Raw genomic sequence first — 19,082 nt, 5'->3', positions numbered from 1 at the left:
CCGAGAGGCAAAATGCTTCAACTGCAAAAACCAGTTGAAGCATTTTGCCTCTCGGGTGGTTCTGTGAGGGTCTCACAGACAGACAAAACTGTCTCACAGACAGAAAGACTTTACAAGAAGGATGTTATGTTGGTCCTTATTAAAATAACACAATAAGTCAAACCAAGTTGTGAAATACAGATTAACTTGAAGCTATTAACAAACCTGCTGAGCTCGACTTAAACCATCTGTCTCAACAGATGCCGACTGTGGTAGGTGAGGGTTCAACTTGTTAAACCCAAAAGCTTAATTTCAGTTCACTTTAAGGGAAATATTTTTAAAGGTTAAACATTTAATATGTACTATCGTACATTACGTTTTGCAATACTTTTATCTAAAACACTCCTCTCATCATTTTTACATTAGTAAGTTACATGCTGGCTAGGATTTAAGGCATTTAAAAAGGTCCTTAAGTGTCAGTTGATCCTGACTGAAAACTCTGTGGACTCAAGTGACATGCATTGGACTTGGCACAAATTTGATGACTTAAGACTGAACTTGACTTTTTTTAACACCAGTGTCTTGTGACTTCACCTTTGACTTGAAAAGACGTAATACCTTCCCCCAAAGACTAAAAAGTATGTTATTTAAAAAGTCACCCACTAATCAGTTCATTTCCTAAACCAACTAACGTTAACTCCACTCATTCCCAGCCAGTCGACACTTAATTCCACAGATCCACTTAGTTTGAACGAATCCGACAGCATCCAATGATGCTGCGAGAGAGAACCATGAAAAACGAATGTTACGTTACTGTGCGCCAGTTAGAAAAAAGATAGGAAAAACATTTAGTTTTGTTTGTTCTGTTGTGAAAATTGAATTACATTTAGTGAAGAACGCATTCTGACTTGTTTAGGACTTAAAATTCTAAATGTAAGACTAGAGAGCAAAGACTTGTGACTTACTTGTGACTTTATGACTTGGTCCCAACTCTGCTCTTTGCTATATGTTTACTGATGTAAACAAACTTTAAACTTCATCAGAAAAAAAGTATCTTGGTTTTAGTTGTTGCAATTAAATTTTGTATAATAGTCAAATAACATATTCTGAACTGGGATAGACTTGGTTCGATTATTATAAAAGTGTTCTGCTATTCAACTACATCTAGTCCCATACAGGACCATATGGTGTGTTTATGCCATGTTGAAAAGGTGGACAACATGATGTTTGTAGCAAAATTTTAATTACAATCCACCTAATACTGGACTAAAGTGGTGGACTGGTATTTCCATCCTTAGAGCCCCACTGCTAGTCTAGCTCCTATACAGGTTAATAAAAGCTTGCTGACAGAGAATACACTTGGTTTAATTACGATATTACCGCAGCAGCCTGGGTTCGAATCCAGCCCCAATGTCATCCCCTTTCTCTCTCTCTCTCCCCGCCTTTCCTGCGACTTTCTACTGTCACTATCCAAATAAAGCGAAATGCCAACATAAAAAATTAATTAAAAACAAAAGACTGTCTGGTAATGGCAGGAGAAGAAAAGCGTGAGCAATCCATTAGAGGGGCTTCCATCAGCCTGATGGGTGGGACGAAGCCAAGGTGCCAAAACGCTCAGCCTCCTCCTCAGTATTCAGGCTGCATTGTCCCGCTCCAGGACCACGTTCACACTGCAGGCCTTCACGCTCTGCTCTCAACTGCTGCCCGCAGTGCTATCTGATTTCAGGATGGTGCCCCTATCTGCTGCAGGATGTAACCCATATCTGATAAAAATATGAACTGACAGCGATGTTGAAAAGATGCAGCGTGCTCAGGATGACAATAACAACAGATGTCAGATCAGATTTTGTGCCTACACTTCTTGTTTTCAGCACGTTTTGGGTGAAGGTGTTGACTGAAATAAAGCCAAGTCGGTGATTATGTTTCCTTACGCCTTGTTGGACTTCATGCTAACAGAGCGTCATCCGGTTGACCGTTCGCTAACGGCATTTGTACAATCATAGCTTAGGAGCTGTAACTGGGCCCTGCAGGCCTGTCGAGGCTTGGATTCCTCCACATGCTGAAGCAGTATGCATGGGGCTGTAGTAAGACTGATTTACAAAGAGTGGTGTCCTTTTTGTATGTTTTATTTTCTATGTGTTTGTCTCTGTATACCTTAACGTAAAATGACAATGTTAGCTGTCACCCAGTATTATTTGGCCAATTAACTGGCTTATTAAAATAACTCAACTTTAAAACTAAATACAGTTTTTGTTGTTTCATGTGTGGGAACCATGATGCTACTTTATTAGAGTTTAGGCTAACGTTAGCGTCTGTCCTGTTCTGTATTTGGTTTGGGGAAGTTCACACAGACATCCTCTATTTGTTTTCTCTGGTTTTCAAGCAACTTTTCCAACTATCTCATAGAATTAGCGTTAATTCTAACTAGCATCAGTCGTCATTTCAGCCGACAAAAAGGATATTCTGGCTAGAAACAAGAATCTTGCTTTTGTTTATTTTTGCATGAATATGTTCTGTTTATAAATGGAAAACTATAAATAATAAAATAAAAAAAATTTGATTGACTGATTGATTAATAAAGAAAATAATCTGCATAATCGGCATAAGTATGTGTATCACTGCTGACAGAAGAGTCCCAAGACCGCACAGCCTCAATAACATCTTCTTCATCGTTTTACTGCAAAAAGAAAACTTCACCATTCAGGTGTGCGGCAGTAAACTGGCAGAAGCTTCCCATATTTAGTTTAGTGGTTGAGGGCAGGAGGGAAGGAGGAGAAGAAGGAGGAGGAGGAGGAGGGGGGACACTGTGCCTGCCATACTTCCTTCTGGCCCGTATGCTCAGGTTAATCCTCTCTTTCGAGCTGCTCCATCTGCATCTTTGCTCGCCGGCTGGCATGCCTCGAAGACTCGGCGCATTAGCTCGGGGAGGGGAAACAGTTTTTTTTATACCTGGCTCAGGAGATTTCCAGCACTCAAACTGCAACTGTGGAGAGAAATGTGCCAGAACCTGCAGAGCTCTTCCAGTACCTCCCTTTGTTGTTAGCATGGTTGGGTAACTAGTTTCTGCCTCTCCTACTCCGTGACCAGTGAGAAACGTTAATAAAGAAACGTGGTACAGAAGCATGGCACTGTAGAAATATCACATGGGATGAAAATCAAACACGGACGAGGCGAGTGGCCCTTGGCAGTGTGTAGTGGAAAACACCAGACTACGGTGTCATCTTCTCCTAAGTAACATAATCGGCTTAGAAGGGTTGATGCTGAGGACTGGTGATGCTGCCTTGGACTACTGAACACACAAATGCTAACGAGGTGTGGCAGAGCATAGAGAGCTTATTAATAGATCTGAGCAGGGTGATCAAAATCAAGACGTTAATGAGAACATTTTTCAGATATCGATCTATATTTTTAGATGCCGTCATTTACTAAGCAAACAAGCCAAATATTATCTAGTTACAGTTTCTTAAATGTCATTTTAGATATCATTTTATATCAACATAAATGTAATATCTTTGGGTTTTGTCGGTTGGGATGGTTGGGTCTGAAGACTTGATATTTGTGATCTGGAAACTTATAATGGGAATATCTTACTATTTCTTTGACATTTTAAAGAGTGAGTAAAATAGTTGAATAATCAAAACGATAATCAATAGTGGCAATAATAATTAGTTGGAGCCTTAAATATTTCAAGTTCAATGCAGTGGATTGTGTATTGTTCCGCTTCAGTGCATTACAGCAGACTCTTTACACGCATATAAAACTTGAATAATACAATTGAGGTTGTTTTTGAATTACAATTTCTATGCAATTATTAATTTGCATAAGAGAATTTTGTTAAAACAAAAACCTACAAATACCACAACAGCTGAAGTTTTGGCTGTCTGCTGTACATCCTGCATGCTACATGTGGAGCTTCATGCCATAAGGGAAGTTGCATGACAGGTTATCCTTTTATTACCTCAAATATGTATTCCTGATTGCTTCCTGTATTATCTCTAGTGGTGTATCTGAAGCTACATATGCCTCTGTACATTAGGAACTACAACTGATAACTGCACTTCCCATGTGTACTTGGCATTAAAAAATAATAATGTGCGAGTTTAAAAACACAACATAAAGTGCACATACAGATTATGTTCACCTACCCGATTTAAAAAAAAAAGACTCAATAAACACGTGCAGATGCAGATGAATTAAAACCACAATGGTCTTGGTTACTTCAGGGTCTATTACATTAAGTTATATTTGCTCATTGGTCTGTTAAACTAACAGCTCATCAGATGTTTCTAGATACAGAAACTGTATCTAAGCAGCAACATCTTTGTGACATGTTTACTGTGTCAAACCTCCAGGTAAAAGACAGACTGTCCGAGAAAGATCCCGTCATTAAATCCAATTATTATTAAAGTGGGTTATTTAGACTAATGAGGTAATTTGTTAAGAGTGGCCTAATGGCATTGGCCCAATAAACAAGGAAACACAACCCAGTCAACACTCCACTCCCAACTGTAGTGGTCTTGAGTTTTTGACACTGAGCTCAGAGGTGAAAAGTCAGAGATGAGAAGTCGGATAAAGGCACAAACCGTGGGACTGACATGAACTCTGACTCTTACTCAAAGGCTCCTCAGCAGGGTGGATGCTTGCTGATAAATGGGTTTGAAGCTTTAATCATATCAAGTTAAATCCCACATCCTACCCTGCCCTGCTAGCCAAACACAGCATTTCCAATTACTCCATGTAAAAAATACAAAATGCATTTATTAACTATTTGACAATCATGAAGAGTGGTGGTGATAGTGTTTACAAATCAGCATTCAGACTAGGCCTATCCTATTATTTTTATTAGTAATTAATCTGCAGATTATTTCCTCGAGTAATCTATTAATACTGTCAGAAAATGTCAGAAAATACAGAAAAATGCCCAAATTAAGCTATTCATATATATTGATGATGACTGTTTTGTCCAACCAACAGTTTCTATCATGACCTTTCCACTTGAGGAGTACATGAGGGACATTAGATACAGATAGGGAATGCATTTAATGTGGTCCAAAGTCCAACCAACAAAAACGTCATAAATTTTTTAACAACCTCGCCTTTCTGCCTGTTGTCAAACTAAATCAGAGACTGCTTGACGTCCCGCCCCAAACACTCTGTTTCAATAGGAAATACATCACTTTAAGGACGTAATAATACCTTCATGAGACCTTTAAAAAGTGGCAAGGCTATTTCCAATACCTGTACGATGTGTGCTCCATTAATATCTGAGAAAGATCTGCCCTAAGTGTCCAAACTGATGTGTTTATGTCCAGGGTTATAAAAGTCAGCATTTTAAAGGCCAAACGCCTGTACAACCGAGACACAATGAGACACAAGAGGGGAAACATTGCACAGAGGTGGGGACATTTGCCAAAACTTGAACACAAACATCAGGTGATTACGATAATGCATCTAATGCCGTCACTGTGAAAGTCACCTGTTGCCATAATGCTTGCATTAATTGCATTGTATTTTATGTTAAAGATGTGTGGGTGTATGTTGGGATTTAAAATACATTCTTAGGTTAGTTATCTTCATTTTACAGGATTTTGGAGATAGCCGTTGTCTGAATAAATATAATATCACATCCTCCACCTGACCTCAACCACAACAAATCCAAACATAGCCATCTTTAGCATGATGCTAGAAAAACATGACCATATATGGGAAAGTGTGGCTTTAACCAGCCCACAGTAGAGTTTTCAGTATTTATCCAGCAAGGGGACAGAAAAACAAACAAATTTAAATAGCAATGTCTTAATAATGCACCACAATACAAGAGGAGTTTATGCCTATGTAAATATAAACCACAAACCAAACTGGGCCACTTTTACAATGCAGAAGACTATTTCAGCACTTTGGGAACTCCCTGAGACACTGCTACTGTGCGGTGATAGATCTAATTAATTAGCATTTCCCAGTTTGAAGCTTTCTGGTGCTACTGGTTCTCCAGCATTCCAGTTCCAGTGTCAGTCCTGAGGAACCTCGGCAAACAATGTGGCGTGACTCTAATAAAACAAAGACACAAACAAGACACCCTTTTACATTTTCGGCCTCTCCCACGAGACCTCAGGAGCACCGACGCCCTGAGCTCATAAATATCTTGCTCTCATCTGTTTGTCACATAGAAAGTGACAGTCAGAGCTTGTATGAAGTCAGATTCACGCTGAGGAGGTCAAATGTGCAGCTGAAGAAGAATTCTGTGAAAAAGAAGAAATCTGTGTTTTGGATTTGATTGTTATGAAAGTTATGATATCAGATGCCTGTAAAGAAAAATGTTCTCTATCATCAAATGTTTACCACCATAAAGTGAAGTATATTTATCTGTTTAGGTCAACTGAAGAGCAGTTAAATGGTCAAACTTACAGTATGCTTTCTTTTTGGATGACATTGCTATGGAAAATCACCACCATTTGACTTTTTTGCACTTTACCCAGACATTGGGAACATCCACGAATGCTTCTGAGGCACATAGGTCATCAGTACAGTACACATTTCTAAATATATCCCAGCTGACTCGCTCACAAAAACCTAATTTACAAGCCGACACTTTAAGAGCTGACCTGTAGTTGGAGCTTTGGCACAGCCTTAATTGTAGATTGTGAATGGACTTCACTCTGCAGCATCACAGCCAACAATTCAGTGTGCTTGAATGTGCAATGCACATTAGCACACCATTTAATCCTCTCCATACTTTGTATTCTACTCAATTTGTAGAAGCAATTCCCCTATTCCTCCTCTTTTCATTCCAAGCCACGTGGAATCACAAGAAAGTGAAAGTGGTGTGTTGAACTTCAAAACATGCCAACCTGCACTGATAAGAGCTCTGGTTTCAGAAGAATAAAACAGCAATCAACAATTCACTGTTGATCCTGCCCTCAGCACTTTTGTATTTTATAGAGGGTTGTGTATCAAGACTTATACTGAAAATATGTTTCAGTTTCTATAAATTAGTGGCCATTGATTAATAAATTAGAGGAAAGTTGTGTGATTATTAATTATTTATATATTATTAATATTATTATTATTTTATATATAATTTGTCCTGCATTGCTACTGAACTGTGCAATAATATTAACAAGAATATCAATGAGGCAGCCAGAGTATTTCTAAGAACACTCACAAAATCACTCATCTGTTCAGCTAACTCAAGAGTCTTCAAAGCTGTATTTTTTCTGTCATTCTGAGCTGAAATTGTTAGTAAATTATAAATGGTTGTGGACTGACAGAAGATTTGATTAATTGCTACGTGCATATTTCAACAAAAATGCCAGCTGGTTTGCATCTGGCTGTGCGTTCTTCAAGTTAGAAATTCAAGTTGTACAAATTAAGTTTCAGTATTATGACTAGTGTTGTTTTTTTCAATGTTAAATGTGCAGTCTCAAACCACTGAACTTCCTGATTACAAACAAGAGGATGTGAATCAAACAGGAAAGTGAAAAAAATAACACTTCACGGCTTTAAATCTAATGTTTCTGTTTCTTCTGTGGCTCAGCTTTCTTTGAGGAAAAAGTTTAATATTATATTACTAGTATAACAAACGACTCAATCTTTTTTCTCTGCATTATTCTTGTGTTTAAAGGACTTTCTAAACTCGTATTCGTTTTCCATTTTTCTTTTCTGCATCCAGTCAGCAACAATTTAATTTCCCACACAGGAGCCAATAAAACCTCACTGCATCCAAAACTTTAATCATAAAACACCTCATTCTGCCTTATCTGAGTCTTTCCTGTGTGACAATAAATCACATACCTGATACATCTCTAGACAGGTTAAGGGAGGTGAAGATAAATTAGGATATTCCCTCTCTTTAGCCAAAGGCACATCGGCGTGATTTACGATTGTCTTTTAACAATTAAAACCCTGTGAAATTCTTGTTGTGCAGACTTCACAACTCCAAAATTACCATCTTGAGGCCTCTGATCCTGCTAAAAGGAACAACACAGTCTAGTGGTTGAGCTGTTTACTGAGCTCTTCTTGCTGCCCGCACTAACAAGCTACGAGCTTCCAAGTCTCCGAACCGCGGGAGGCAAATGGATTTCGACACGGAGACGGCAAGTGCGCAGATTGATCATGTTTGCCATTTGAATAACCAGCTTAGTGCGTGGTGAGAGTGCAGCGCAGGGGGAGCACACTGTCACCATCTTATTATAAACACATAAAGGTCATTGCTTCCATCGCTGCAACTCTGGTTCATCTGATACTTGATAAACTTTACTCAGTCTTTGCTTACCAACTGTTGATTTAAGGTCGACATTAAAGCAGCACTTTGGCAGCTTGCACGTTTCGTGGCTCCAAGTGTCAGCAACTGTTTGGACAATGCGGACTTCAATACCTAGAAATCCTGTTACTAATTGATACTGTTATCCTTCAGAGGAAAAGACACCAGTGGATGTAACAGAGTCCAGCTCGCTCCAAGCTCAGGTTCAGATGATGTGGGAGGATTTATGGGTCGGTGGCCACAGACCTATCAATAATTGTTTTCGGACCTTTTCAGGCCCAAACTGGTAGTGTCGACATTTGATAAGGGCTCCACAACAGCTTCATACTGAAGGAATTGTGTGATGATAGAAGATCCTTCACATATTTTATGGGACTCCACAAAAGGGACACAATATCATTTCCAAATGAATATCCTTTAAAATGCATCTAAAATCCCAGAATTTATGAATATGCAAATGTCCAAAGTTTTCCTGCTGGACACGAGATGTCTTCTTTTTCACTATGATTCCATTCTCAGTGTATGTGTCTCTACATCACACTTGTATAAGTTGCATACTGGACCAGTCAAAGTTGGACTCAATGCTAAAAAGTGGAATTCATTCAGTGAAGTTTAGAGTTTTATTTCATCTTTTGACAACAAGGAGCAGCTTTAATTTTCTTTTTCTTATAAAGCACTTTAAGCTGCATTCTTTGTATGGAATAAGCTTTGTTATTATTGTCTCAAACCAATGAACTTCCTCTTTGCAAACAAAAGGATGTGAATCAGACTGTAAAGTGAAAGAACTGCTATTCTGCACCCAGTTAAAATGTGCTACACCAGCAACTCAATCTCTCTGAGAGCAGCCACTGAAATCTCATTGAAGGCTTTTCAGACAGAGGTATACTGTATGAAATGACACTGGTTTCCTCCATGTGGGACCCGAAAGTGTGACCAGCAAGCCCCCAGAAACTGTGATCGGCTATCAGGCGAGTTTGGAATTGTAGCCACACACGTAATTGCAACTTCCGGGAGCATCATGTTACGCAAAAAGCATCTGTCCTGTCATACAGAATTAATAGAAAAGGAGCTGCTGTAAAATGGTGTAAAATGACTTATTTCATCTGTTTAGTCCAATTTGGAAATTCTATAAAAGCAGTATTATCAAATTCTCTGTTATTTTTTTTACCATTCATGTGTGTAGAGAACAAACAGGAAGTCAGTCTCAGGCATGCATGCAACTGGCTCGGCTTGAGTTGGACTCTACTGCTGCTCTCTAGGCCCAAAAACACACAAGGGTATCAACTCAGCAAAAATGTATATGCCGTGACTGCAGCCCTTATTGAGGTCTAGAAACGTAACTCTAAACTGGACCAAAATGACCCTAAAACTCAATGTACTCATGATTTCTGTTTTCATTGCATTGTTGCACAGGCTTTAATTCAATTTCTAAAAATATCTGCAAAATAAAATTAATTTATGCTCGTTTACAGGATGATGAAAATGTACTCAGGGCTACAACAAGTCTTGAGACTGACATGGACATTATGTTTTAAAATACTTCTTAACTTAGAAATCAATGTCAAGGTTTGCTCAGTATCGTATTTCAAATTTGCCCTTTGAAAATCTTTTCTAGTACACCTTTAAGACATGTTCCTGCTATATTAGCTGGAGAAGAACTTCTTTAAATTCATACCAGCACTGCCAGACACTTTCTGACAGTATCTCTCTGACAACAGTCTGACAGAAACACTGCATAAAACAACTGACGTGTCTTATTTCTATGAAATCAGAAGTGCCCAGACTCCCAGACCTTAAAATCTTTATGCTCAGCAGGAGTGGATTATTGGTGCAAATAATGATGATGAAGTCCAGTCCAGTCGACTCATTTGTGAACAGCCTCTTAATGTTTTGAAAGATTTGGATGAATTTTAAGTCGAGAAGTTATATGTATCTCTATCTTACACCTTTGACCTCCAAATTCAACAGTGCAGTCTTTTTTCTCTTCCATCTCACAGTTTATAAGCAAGCCTCTGACGTCTCAGTGAGCCACAGCAGTGCTTTCAGTTCAGCCTTTTTTTTTTTTTACTCAAAAACAGCAACAGACACAAAAATAGCCGAGGCAGTTTTGACACTTTAAAAGACTGACCGGCCCTTTTGCGCTTTACAGAAACGACTTCAGTAATAATGCCAGCAGTGGCTGTCTCTAAGCCTCTGAGAATTTACCGGCAGAAATAAAGTACAGATGCAAGAGCAGACAGGTACACGAGCTTTGGAGATGCAACAAGGCAGGTGAGCATCAAATAAAATTACACTGCTGACAAACCCAACTGTCATTAGTCATAACTAAAACACTCAATCACTGCCGAGTCCCAGTTGAGTGAGAGTTCACAGTTTGGCGAAGCACAGATTTACTCTTTTAAAATATTACCAGGACACTGTCAAGATTTAGCATCATGGCTCATAATGCCATCCAAAAGATCAGAGACCAAGATAGCCATTTCGATATCCAGATTAGTCTGTGAATTTATTGATGTTTGATTTGAATAATTAAAAACCAGCTCATCCGGCTCATTTAACTTGTTTCCAGCAGCACCAGGCAGCTATTTCTAACAAACAAGCTCTAAAAAAAGACCATTGTGCGCTACCTACACATTACCAAGTGTCACTTCAAGAGTTGGTGGACACTGAACCAGAGACTTCAAATGTCTGCTTCATGTGTAAAATGGCCCTGGCCACACTAGAAAGCAGTTCAGTGAAGTCCACCCATGCATTCTTGCAGATAAGTTGATAGGAGTTGGAATATGTAGTGATTTGCAGCACTAGTTTTTCAAACTACTGTACTGTAACTGGTGAGATAAATGCTCCATGCTAGTGCCGGACGCAACTGTCAAGTCAGCCGTCGGTTAGCAAACCTACTGTCTAAGTGTCAGCAAGACAGGAAGTTCACACAGTGTGTTTGTACCATTGACTGCTGTCAAGACAGTTTGATGTCAAATTTCCATCTCAAAGTTCACCAAAGTGGAACTCAGCAAAACACACAGCAATTATACTGAAATGAATCAATTTTGCTGTGATAATTTATAACATTATTGAAGGGGTCTACACTCACAGTGTATTTTAAGTATCTTCTACATTTATGTATAAATATGGCTGGTGGGAAAACTGCAAAGCAGCCTGTAGCCTTTTTAATGTGTATAAATATAGATGGACCAATTGAATGTCATCTGAAAAGCAGTTTGGTGGCTTCAGGGAAGGACTGGACGAATAGTGAATTCATGAAGCCGTTGTACCTTTGAGATGAGCTCGTCGTGGTTGGCCAGATGTGCCCGGCAGTGGATGCAGCTGTAGGTGCGGTGGCAGGATGGCAGGTAAGCCTGGAAGGTCTTAGACTTGGTCATCTTCACCATGTCAGTGGGGCAGGGCTCCTCACTGGTGTCAGGGCTGGCACTGGAAGAGTTGCAGCTCTGCTGAACTTGCTGACAGAAGAAACACTGGAAGATGCAAGCAAAAGCCGTCGTTGTTGTGGAGTGGGTGTGTGGCACGCTCCACACAGACACCACAAGAGAAAATCAAACCTGCAGGACGAAAAGGAAAAGAGAGGCTGCGGTGAGGGACACACGTTCCATACTTCCTATTTTTAGAGCTCATGATCTTGATTGCATTTCCAATATAACGCAGCTCATTTGCTCAAGCAATCATCTGATTACAATAATCTATTATGTGATTACAATCGCATGTTGTTGCCGACCAACATGGCCACACGCTGATGTGATTTAATATGACCCGTCAAACAAACCCTTGTTTATGTAAAGCCACGTAACATGTCTCACTCGGTCACAAGCTATTTTATTATTCGGTTTATAACAGCAGCGTGTCCTTTTTTGTTCTGTCCCACTGGGCCGATAGATGCAGGAGGAGATTATTGTAGCTTCAGCCATAAAAGTTAGGTGTTTTCGTTTGTTTGCCTGTCAGGAAAATTATGTAATCATTCATAAAATCCTTCAAAAGGACAAGATGTGTATTACTGAAATTCTTAAATTTGTCTTACACTTTATTTTAACTGCAAAAAGAGTTGTTTTGTTGAATTTGGTGTAGCAATTATAGTTTCAATTAATGTCCAGTATCTCTGTTTTAATTATATATGCTATGTAAAATATTCAAATTCTATTATTACGTTGATTCACAAGTATCATTGCGTTAAATATCATTTTGAACTGTAGATAATTGTGGACTAGTAGCGACACTAACTCCTGTCAGTCAAAATAAAGAGGAAATACTACATAGTGATTAGTCTATGTAGCAGTTAAATATGTTTTTATAACTTGTTGTAGTGAGACTAAGCTATTAACTGATGTGCCAGCTTAAGCCAAACGGGTAATTATCATCTGCAGATTGTTGGCATGCTGATGTTAAAGGATAATTCTGATTTTAACTGGTTTTACCACATATAAGCATTGTACTCTCCATGTAAACTGCTAAAATCTGGGAATGTTGTAACATCTCTGTAACAAAGACAGAAGTCAGATGAATAGTTTAGTTTAGAGCATGTCACCCCCACAATAGACCACAGACCCCCAATTTAAGAGGATTATGTCTTAATGAATCCCCTCTGAGTAATCCTTTTTATTTTTAAGTTTCAAGACCATAAAAGTCTTCGTAGTCAATCAAACTGGAATCACTATAAATTATATAATTATATAATTATAACTATAATTATAATCTTCCCTTGTTCCAACATCAAATGTGACACAAGTTAAAATATTCTATTTCTCCTTTTGCTGGGGGCCCCTGTTGGTCTCTGGACCCCAGCATTAAAACCAATTAGACAGGTAGTCGACAAGCCAACAGCTGAGCCAGATTATCCAAACATCATTGCGTGGAGGTAGAACTGAAAGTGTGAGGATCTGAAATGTTGGTAATAAGCCTCTATTGCAGGAAAGCAGTAAGCACAGTACAATCTGTCGGATCGTCGGACTGCTCCTGTTTCTTGCTCCTTTGGACTTCTTTTTAGTGACTCGTTCCCAGATCTCAGCAGTTACTTAGGTGAGTGCAACGTAATCAGGAACAAAAGAAACCATGGCCAAAACTACAAAAAATATGAGTCCAGTTTACAACAAACAAACAAACAAAGAGGGCAAGACAAAAGAAAGCACACACAGCAGGACACAGCGTGAAAAACATATCTCCAAACAGAAGCTTTATCAGGTTTTCACGGCTGAGATGAATTCAGCATGCCGGCAGGAGATTCAGCTCTACAGAAACAAACGCATACCAGTTCAGTTCATACGCAGGACAGACTAGAATAGCCGATGAGACAATGCAGCCAAGACACAATGAATGTGTCACCTTTCAAAAAAGAGACTCAGATTGACAAAAACATCTCTGCAGGTGTACAATGCCAAATATTCACCAGAATGGAGACCTGCTCCACCTCTTACTGTACTGCTGTCTGGACTTTTTGTGGCAAGAATTTGGATTCCAGCTGACCAGATATAACATTAATGCTGACACCAGCACAAAAATATGCATATTTAATCTTTCAAAAAGCCAATTCAAAAGCTAATTCATTTCCTCAAAAGAAATGCCTCACTCTAAAAAAACATCTAGTTTATCATTCACATCGTCAGACCAATTTTGTTTTATTTTCTTCATTTCTATTCAAATAAACCCTTTTCTCTGCCTCCTTTTTCACGCTGCTGCCTTGGTCTCTGTGCTGCCTGCTGCCTTTTATGACCCTTTTATTTATCTTGTTTACTGAATTATCATTATTAATAGTTATGTTTGTGTGTTTGGGTCCGTGGTTTACAGCGAGCGGGAACTAAAAGGCTCAGCTGTCAAAGGGAATATTTTACACAAGCGTTGCTCCTGTAAACATTTCTGTCTGTGTTCAGAGATGATGGCTATTTGGTGTCTTTAAGTGGACACTGAGGTTTGAGGTTACAGAGGTTTGTTCATGGAATATGCCTCTTACTAGTTTACTTTTCTGTGGTTTGTTACTGTTACACTGTGTTGTGTCTTGTTTATTGATCATTCTTTCATTTCTATGCAAAGCACTTTGTATTGCGATCTTGTTCAAAAGGCACCGTGGAAATTAAGTTTATTTTCATTTGATAAGCTGTGATTTAAACACATTCAGCTCCAGTCACAGTTCACCAGCACTGCAGACTGTGATGGAGAGTATTCATCTTTTACTGGCTATTATCTGTTTTGTTTGTTTGTTCTTTTATCTGTTTTATTTGTTTTATAATTGCATCATTGTGATTTTTATTTTTTTATTTAACTTAGTCTCTAATTATTCTAACTGTTTACATTTGTCCCTGTCTTATAATCAGCTTGTCAGTCATCTGTAAAGCCCTTTGAACAGCACTTTCCTTTATGAAAGTATCATTGATTTTTTGGCCACTTGGGAGCAGCAGAATAAGCTACAGGCACAAAATCTGACATATTATGGGCTTATAAAGTTCTTATTGTGTGAGTGTTAGCAAACAGTTGCTTATCATCCAGCCGACAGAGCAACACTGAATGAAAAGTCCTTCCTATGTTCCTACTAGCTAGATTCAAACTAGTGATTTAAAACTTATTAAACGTCTTAGCTAGTAAAGAATTTGAAAATTGGTTGCTAGGAAACATCTGCTAGCGCTGTCTACTCAAGAGCAGTCAACTATGCGAACAGGAAATCACTAGAAAGCTAGAATAACTTTCAATAGTCGTGGTTTTAGTGAGATCTTTTTAAATGCCTAAACCCAACCTCTAGTTTTGGTGCCTAAACCTAAACAAACTGGAATTGTCTGGAGGATGTGTAGATAAAAATGTCTCTTTCTTAGGTAAAACACAGTGATTCTTATTTTCAGGTGATTATTGATGAAAATGATGAAAATATACTGATGAACACTACACTCTATTTCTGCCATATTCTGCCAGTAAATCCCCCTCTTCCTACACACTGGACCGGTAAATGAAGGCTGTGAATACTTTTTTCCACCACTGAAGGCAAGTGAATGGCTGCACTGTTCTCATGGACCACCTGTCAGTCAAACAGCGTAGGCGGGACTATGACATCTTGTGTATTTTGTTGTTGATTAAAATTAGACGGCCTATAGGTGGTGCCATTTATCTGCTCAACCACAGTGGCTTTCACTTCATATATTTACTAGAAAAATATATTATGAAACACGCTTTATGTGCAGTGGGGGGGGCTTTTTTTCCCCCAGAAAGAAAAACCAGACACAGACGACAGACGACAGTAGACAGTAATAGAAAGAGAGTAAAAAAGATACTTGTTTATTTATGCTACTGTATGATTCTTAACTAAATTATACTTTCTGTCAGCCATATTTTGTAACCTGATACTTCTTTTGCAAGAGAATGTGTAAGTTATTACAAAAGACAAGTGTGAGGGGTTTGATTCTAATCTTTTGATTCATAATCTAAGTGTTGAAACTGATTTAAAATCAACTACCTGTTGTCCTTTAAATTGTGTACCACAGCCAACAGGCTCAACCAGCAACAAGGCATAACAAAGCTTGCGCCTTGTTAAACAACACAATAACCCTGCTGCATCCCTGAGAGTGAACACACAATGAGAACGAGCTTCAGCGGCTCTAGAAGTTTCCAGTTGAGCTCAACGTGCAGCAACAGGAAGAGCAGCGCCGAGACAGAAGCCAGCAGCCAGACGACAAAACAAAGGAGCTTCCGCAACTCAACAGGAAGCAGCCGTGACGTGAAGCATGGCTGCTCTGCAAACACACACACATAAACACACACAGACACACACACGCACTTACATGTCTGGGAAGGTACAGAAGCCCAGTTCAGAACCCAGCGGCTCCAGACAACCATATTTACATACATACTGTATAATCTGCACAGGTGCTTGAGGCATAATCCCTGCATGAAAAGGACAAAATCCCCTTTATGAATTAGTCCAGTTTAACCTCGGTGGCACGTGCATGGGGAAAGGTAAACACACACATACACACACACAAACAAACACACACATAGAAACCAGAGCTTTATAAATGTGTCACACTGGAGCATCATCGCCATCAGTGATTAAATTAGCGTTGTGCAGTAGAGGAAGGGTTGTCACTCTCACATACACAGACAACAGCATGCTGTTATTTGCATTTAGAACCCCCCCCCCAACACACACACACACACACACACACACACACACACACACACAGACAGCATGACATGACGCACACACCTTGCTTTTTTCTTCAAAAATGCCAAATAAGGACAAGTGGGGAGCTGTTTGTTTGTTTGTTTTGGTCCCCCGTGAAGCCAAGTTGCTGACTTGAGGGTATTTGATTGACAGCACATGGTCTTATTTGTGTTGACTTTTTATGACGTTACTGAAACATTTCCTGCGTTTTCACGTCACCACAACAGCTGAGAAACACTTTAACATGAAGCCTTGAATCTTATCCAGTCATTTCCTGGCACTACAATCCCTGTCTCTTTTGTTTCAGCCTCCATCAGTACGCGGAGACTGGTTGTTTTGTTTGTTCTGAAGGATAAACAAAAAGGAGAAGTACATAAAGACGTGAGTTGAGACGACAGGTAACACCAGCAGGAACAGCTGATAGTCAAACTGAGCAAAGTGAAAACAAAGAGGCAGCACAGTGTGCGTCTCTGGTAACCACCAACAGGAAGAGTGTCCAGACAAAAGACTCCAACCAAAAACAGCGACACATCTCCGACACAACACGCGCTCTCACGGTGATTTCTACATCCTCAATAAGTTCATCTTGACATTACAGCCTCCTGCAACCTCCACCGTCCATCTATGTCCCTCCATCTCATCTTCTAAATGTGTTTACCCCCCCACAACAAAGAGCACGACGCCAGCTCAAGTGCAACAGTGTCGCTGTGCTGGCTGGTTTGTATTGTTTTGGTTTTTTCCGAGCCTGATGCAGTCTGTGAATCCAGCACGACACCAGAACAGTGTTTGCTGCTTCTCTTTCAGCTTTTTTTTTTCTCTTTATCTTTCCTGAGGTAAACATTGCCCTGCTGCTGTACTCACCACCTGGATCAGATCTGAGCAACACGCAGCTTGGTGGAAAACTGCTTGCTGGAGAAAGAGAGAGATGTTTTGTTGAGAGATTTTTTTTTTTTAAGAGTTAAATAAATGATTGTCGTCGTCCCAGGCTCTGCTCCATGGGTGCTGCTGCCAGATGGGAACTTATTGTTGAGTCCTTTGGGTGCTGACGGATCTCATTTTTCCCTACACGGGCTTTTGTTGTGTCTTTTGTGTGCGTAATGGACTGGACTGGTTACTTTGGTACGGAAACGTCACCACGTGGGAGGGAGATGGAGCTGGGATTGACAGCCGGGCTGGCCCATAGGTGGCTGCGTTGCATTCAAGCTCCCGTGGGAAAGATGGAAACCAGGTCGAAAGTAGTATTCAGGTGGAAATAAAATGTGTTTTTCTTACTTTATTCTTTAGGTTAATTTCATATTTTATTTGTAGTTCATTTAGTACTGTATATGTACTTAAGCATTTTCTACTAGACCTACACAAGTGTCTATTCTTTCTGTTCTTTGACTTTCTTTTAGCTGCTGACACTTCAGTTTCAGCACAAGATCAATAAACTTCATCTCAAATTAAAGTATCCTGAATGAATGACTCCTATTGTGAATAGCTCAATTTACTCCAACTTCAGGATCGACTTGGTTGTTTTTGTTTATATTTTTACTCAGTTAATAGAGCTGCTTTTGTATGGGATCTATAAATAGATCCTTTTGAGGGCCCTCCCCCCATATGTGTTTCAAGTTGTTGACTTTGGCAACTGAAACCCAACCTTTTCTCCAGTGAAGGTGAAGATATTTTGGATGTTCCAAAAAAAACTCCAATTTGTTGCCTGTAAAATGTATTAGCCTGCTGTTAAACATTACCTCAAACGCATCACACATAAAGTGTCTGTGCCTAACAAAGTTGAGGATTATTCATCAGAAGCAACAACTTACATATTTCAGTTTCAAAAAAGTGAAGTTACTGTTTTGTTATTGCTGAAGAGATTATTTCCCATGCGGACTGAACGCGCCATCGCTGGGAGGAGGGAGCGCGCAGATACCCGGATGTGTAAATAAATACAAGATGAGAATATGAATCTGACTCCTTTCCCTTTTTCTGACATGAAAAATAGATACGTTTGTTTGTCGTGCTTAGCTTTCCACCTGCAGCTCTCTGTTGTTACTAATTAAAGGCAGAGTCACATTTGGTTTCTGCAGTTTACATTTCAGACACATTTTCCCCTCAAATTGCATGAGAATATATTCCCACATAATCCGCCTGTGCACTGTTTAAGTGGCGTTCTGGCTGAAAATCCTTTAAGAAAAAAAGGACCCTGACCTGATTTATAAGGATGTCAAACACGGCAAAGCATGCAATCTGGTATCATCATGACAGCATATGAGAACAGAAACAGCAGCAAGCAGAGGAAGGTCATCTGAGCAGCACAGAAACACTACAAGAATATCATAGGATGAGTTCTCCTGAAAAACAGCCAAACAGTTCTCTGAGGTTTTGCGCCAAAACAAGCCTGTCCCCATTTGTTAATTTTAGAAACAGATCAATAGATTCCCGAGTGTTCCTTTTTTTTAAGGCTTTGACATATGATACTGAGCAGCAGTTCTTATTTTATAGATATATAGAAATAAAAAACAGCAGTAGACCGCCCCCTCCCCCCCCCTCCTCCTCCTGTTTATGTGTCAGTAGGCTACTGCATCATCCTGACATTGAACAGATTCACAGCTCATATATATATATATATATATATATATGCCATAGATGAGAACATTAAATATAATATAAAATAACACATTAATCTGGTTCCACTCCCCCCCCCCCCCCCCC

The 19,082-nt window shown here is 39.4% G+C and overlaps 1 protein-coding gene across 3 annotated transcripts in view; it reads right to left on the bottom strand.

Annotated features, from left to right (window-relative positions):
- The window catches only part of LOC118325616 (protein yippee-like 1), a 32,282-nt gene that overhangs the window by 11,847 nt on the left and 1,353 nt on the right, over window positions 1-19,082 (bottom strand). The window contains exons 2-3 of one of the 3 annotated variants that reach the window (XM_035658352.1): window positions 16,006-16,108; window positions 11,512-11,796 (exon numbers count right to left, since the gene is read on the bottom strand). In XM_035658352.1, coding sequence (XP_035514245.1) covers window positions 11,512-11,628 — 117 coding nt within the window. In that variant the 5' untranslated portion in view covers window positions 11,629-11,796; window positions 16,006-16,108. Of the gene's footprint in view, window positions 1-11,511; window positions 11,797-16,005; window positions 16,109-17,249; window positions 17,634-19,082 lie in introns of those variants that run through there. The other 2 variants (XM_035658353.1, XM_035658351.1) reach the window with 2 other exon arrangements.

Source organism: Morone saxatilis, unplaced genomic scaffold, assembly GCF_004916995.1.
Source record: "Morone saxatilis isolate NCDOM2014 unplaced genomic scaffold, NCSU_SB_2.0 Contig16, whole genome shotgun sequence".
NCBI classification, from domain to species: domain Eukaryota; kingdom Metazoa; phylum Chordata; class Actinopteri; family Moronidae; genus Morone; species Morone saxatilis.
Note: the sequence above shows the minus strand (reverse complement) of the source record. Positions and strands in the feature narration are given on the sequence as shown.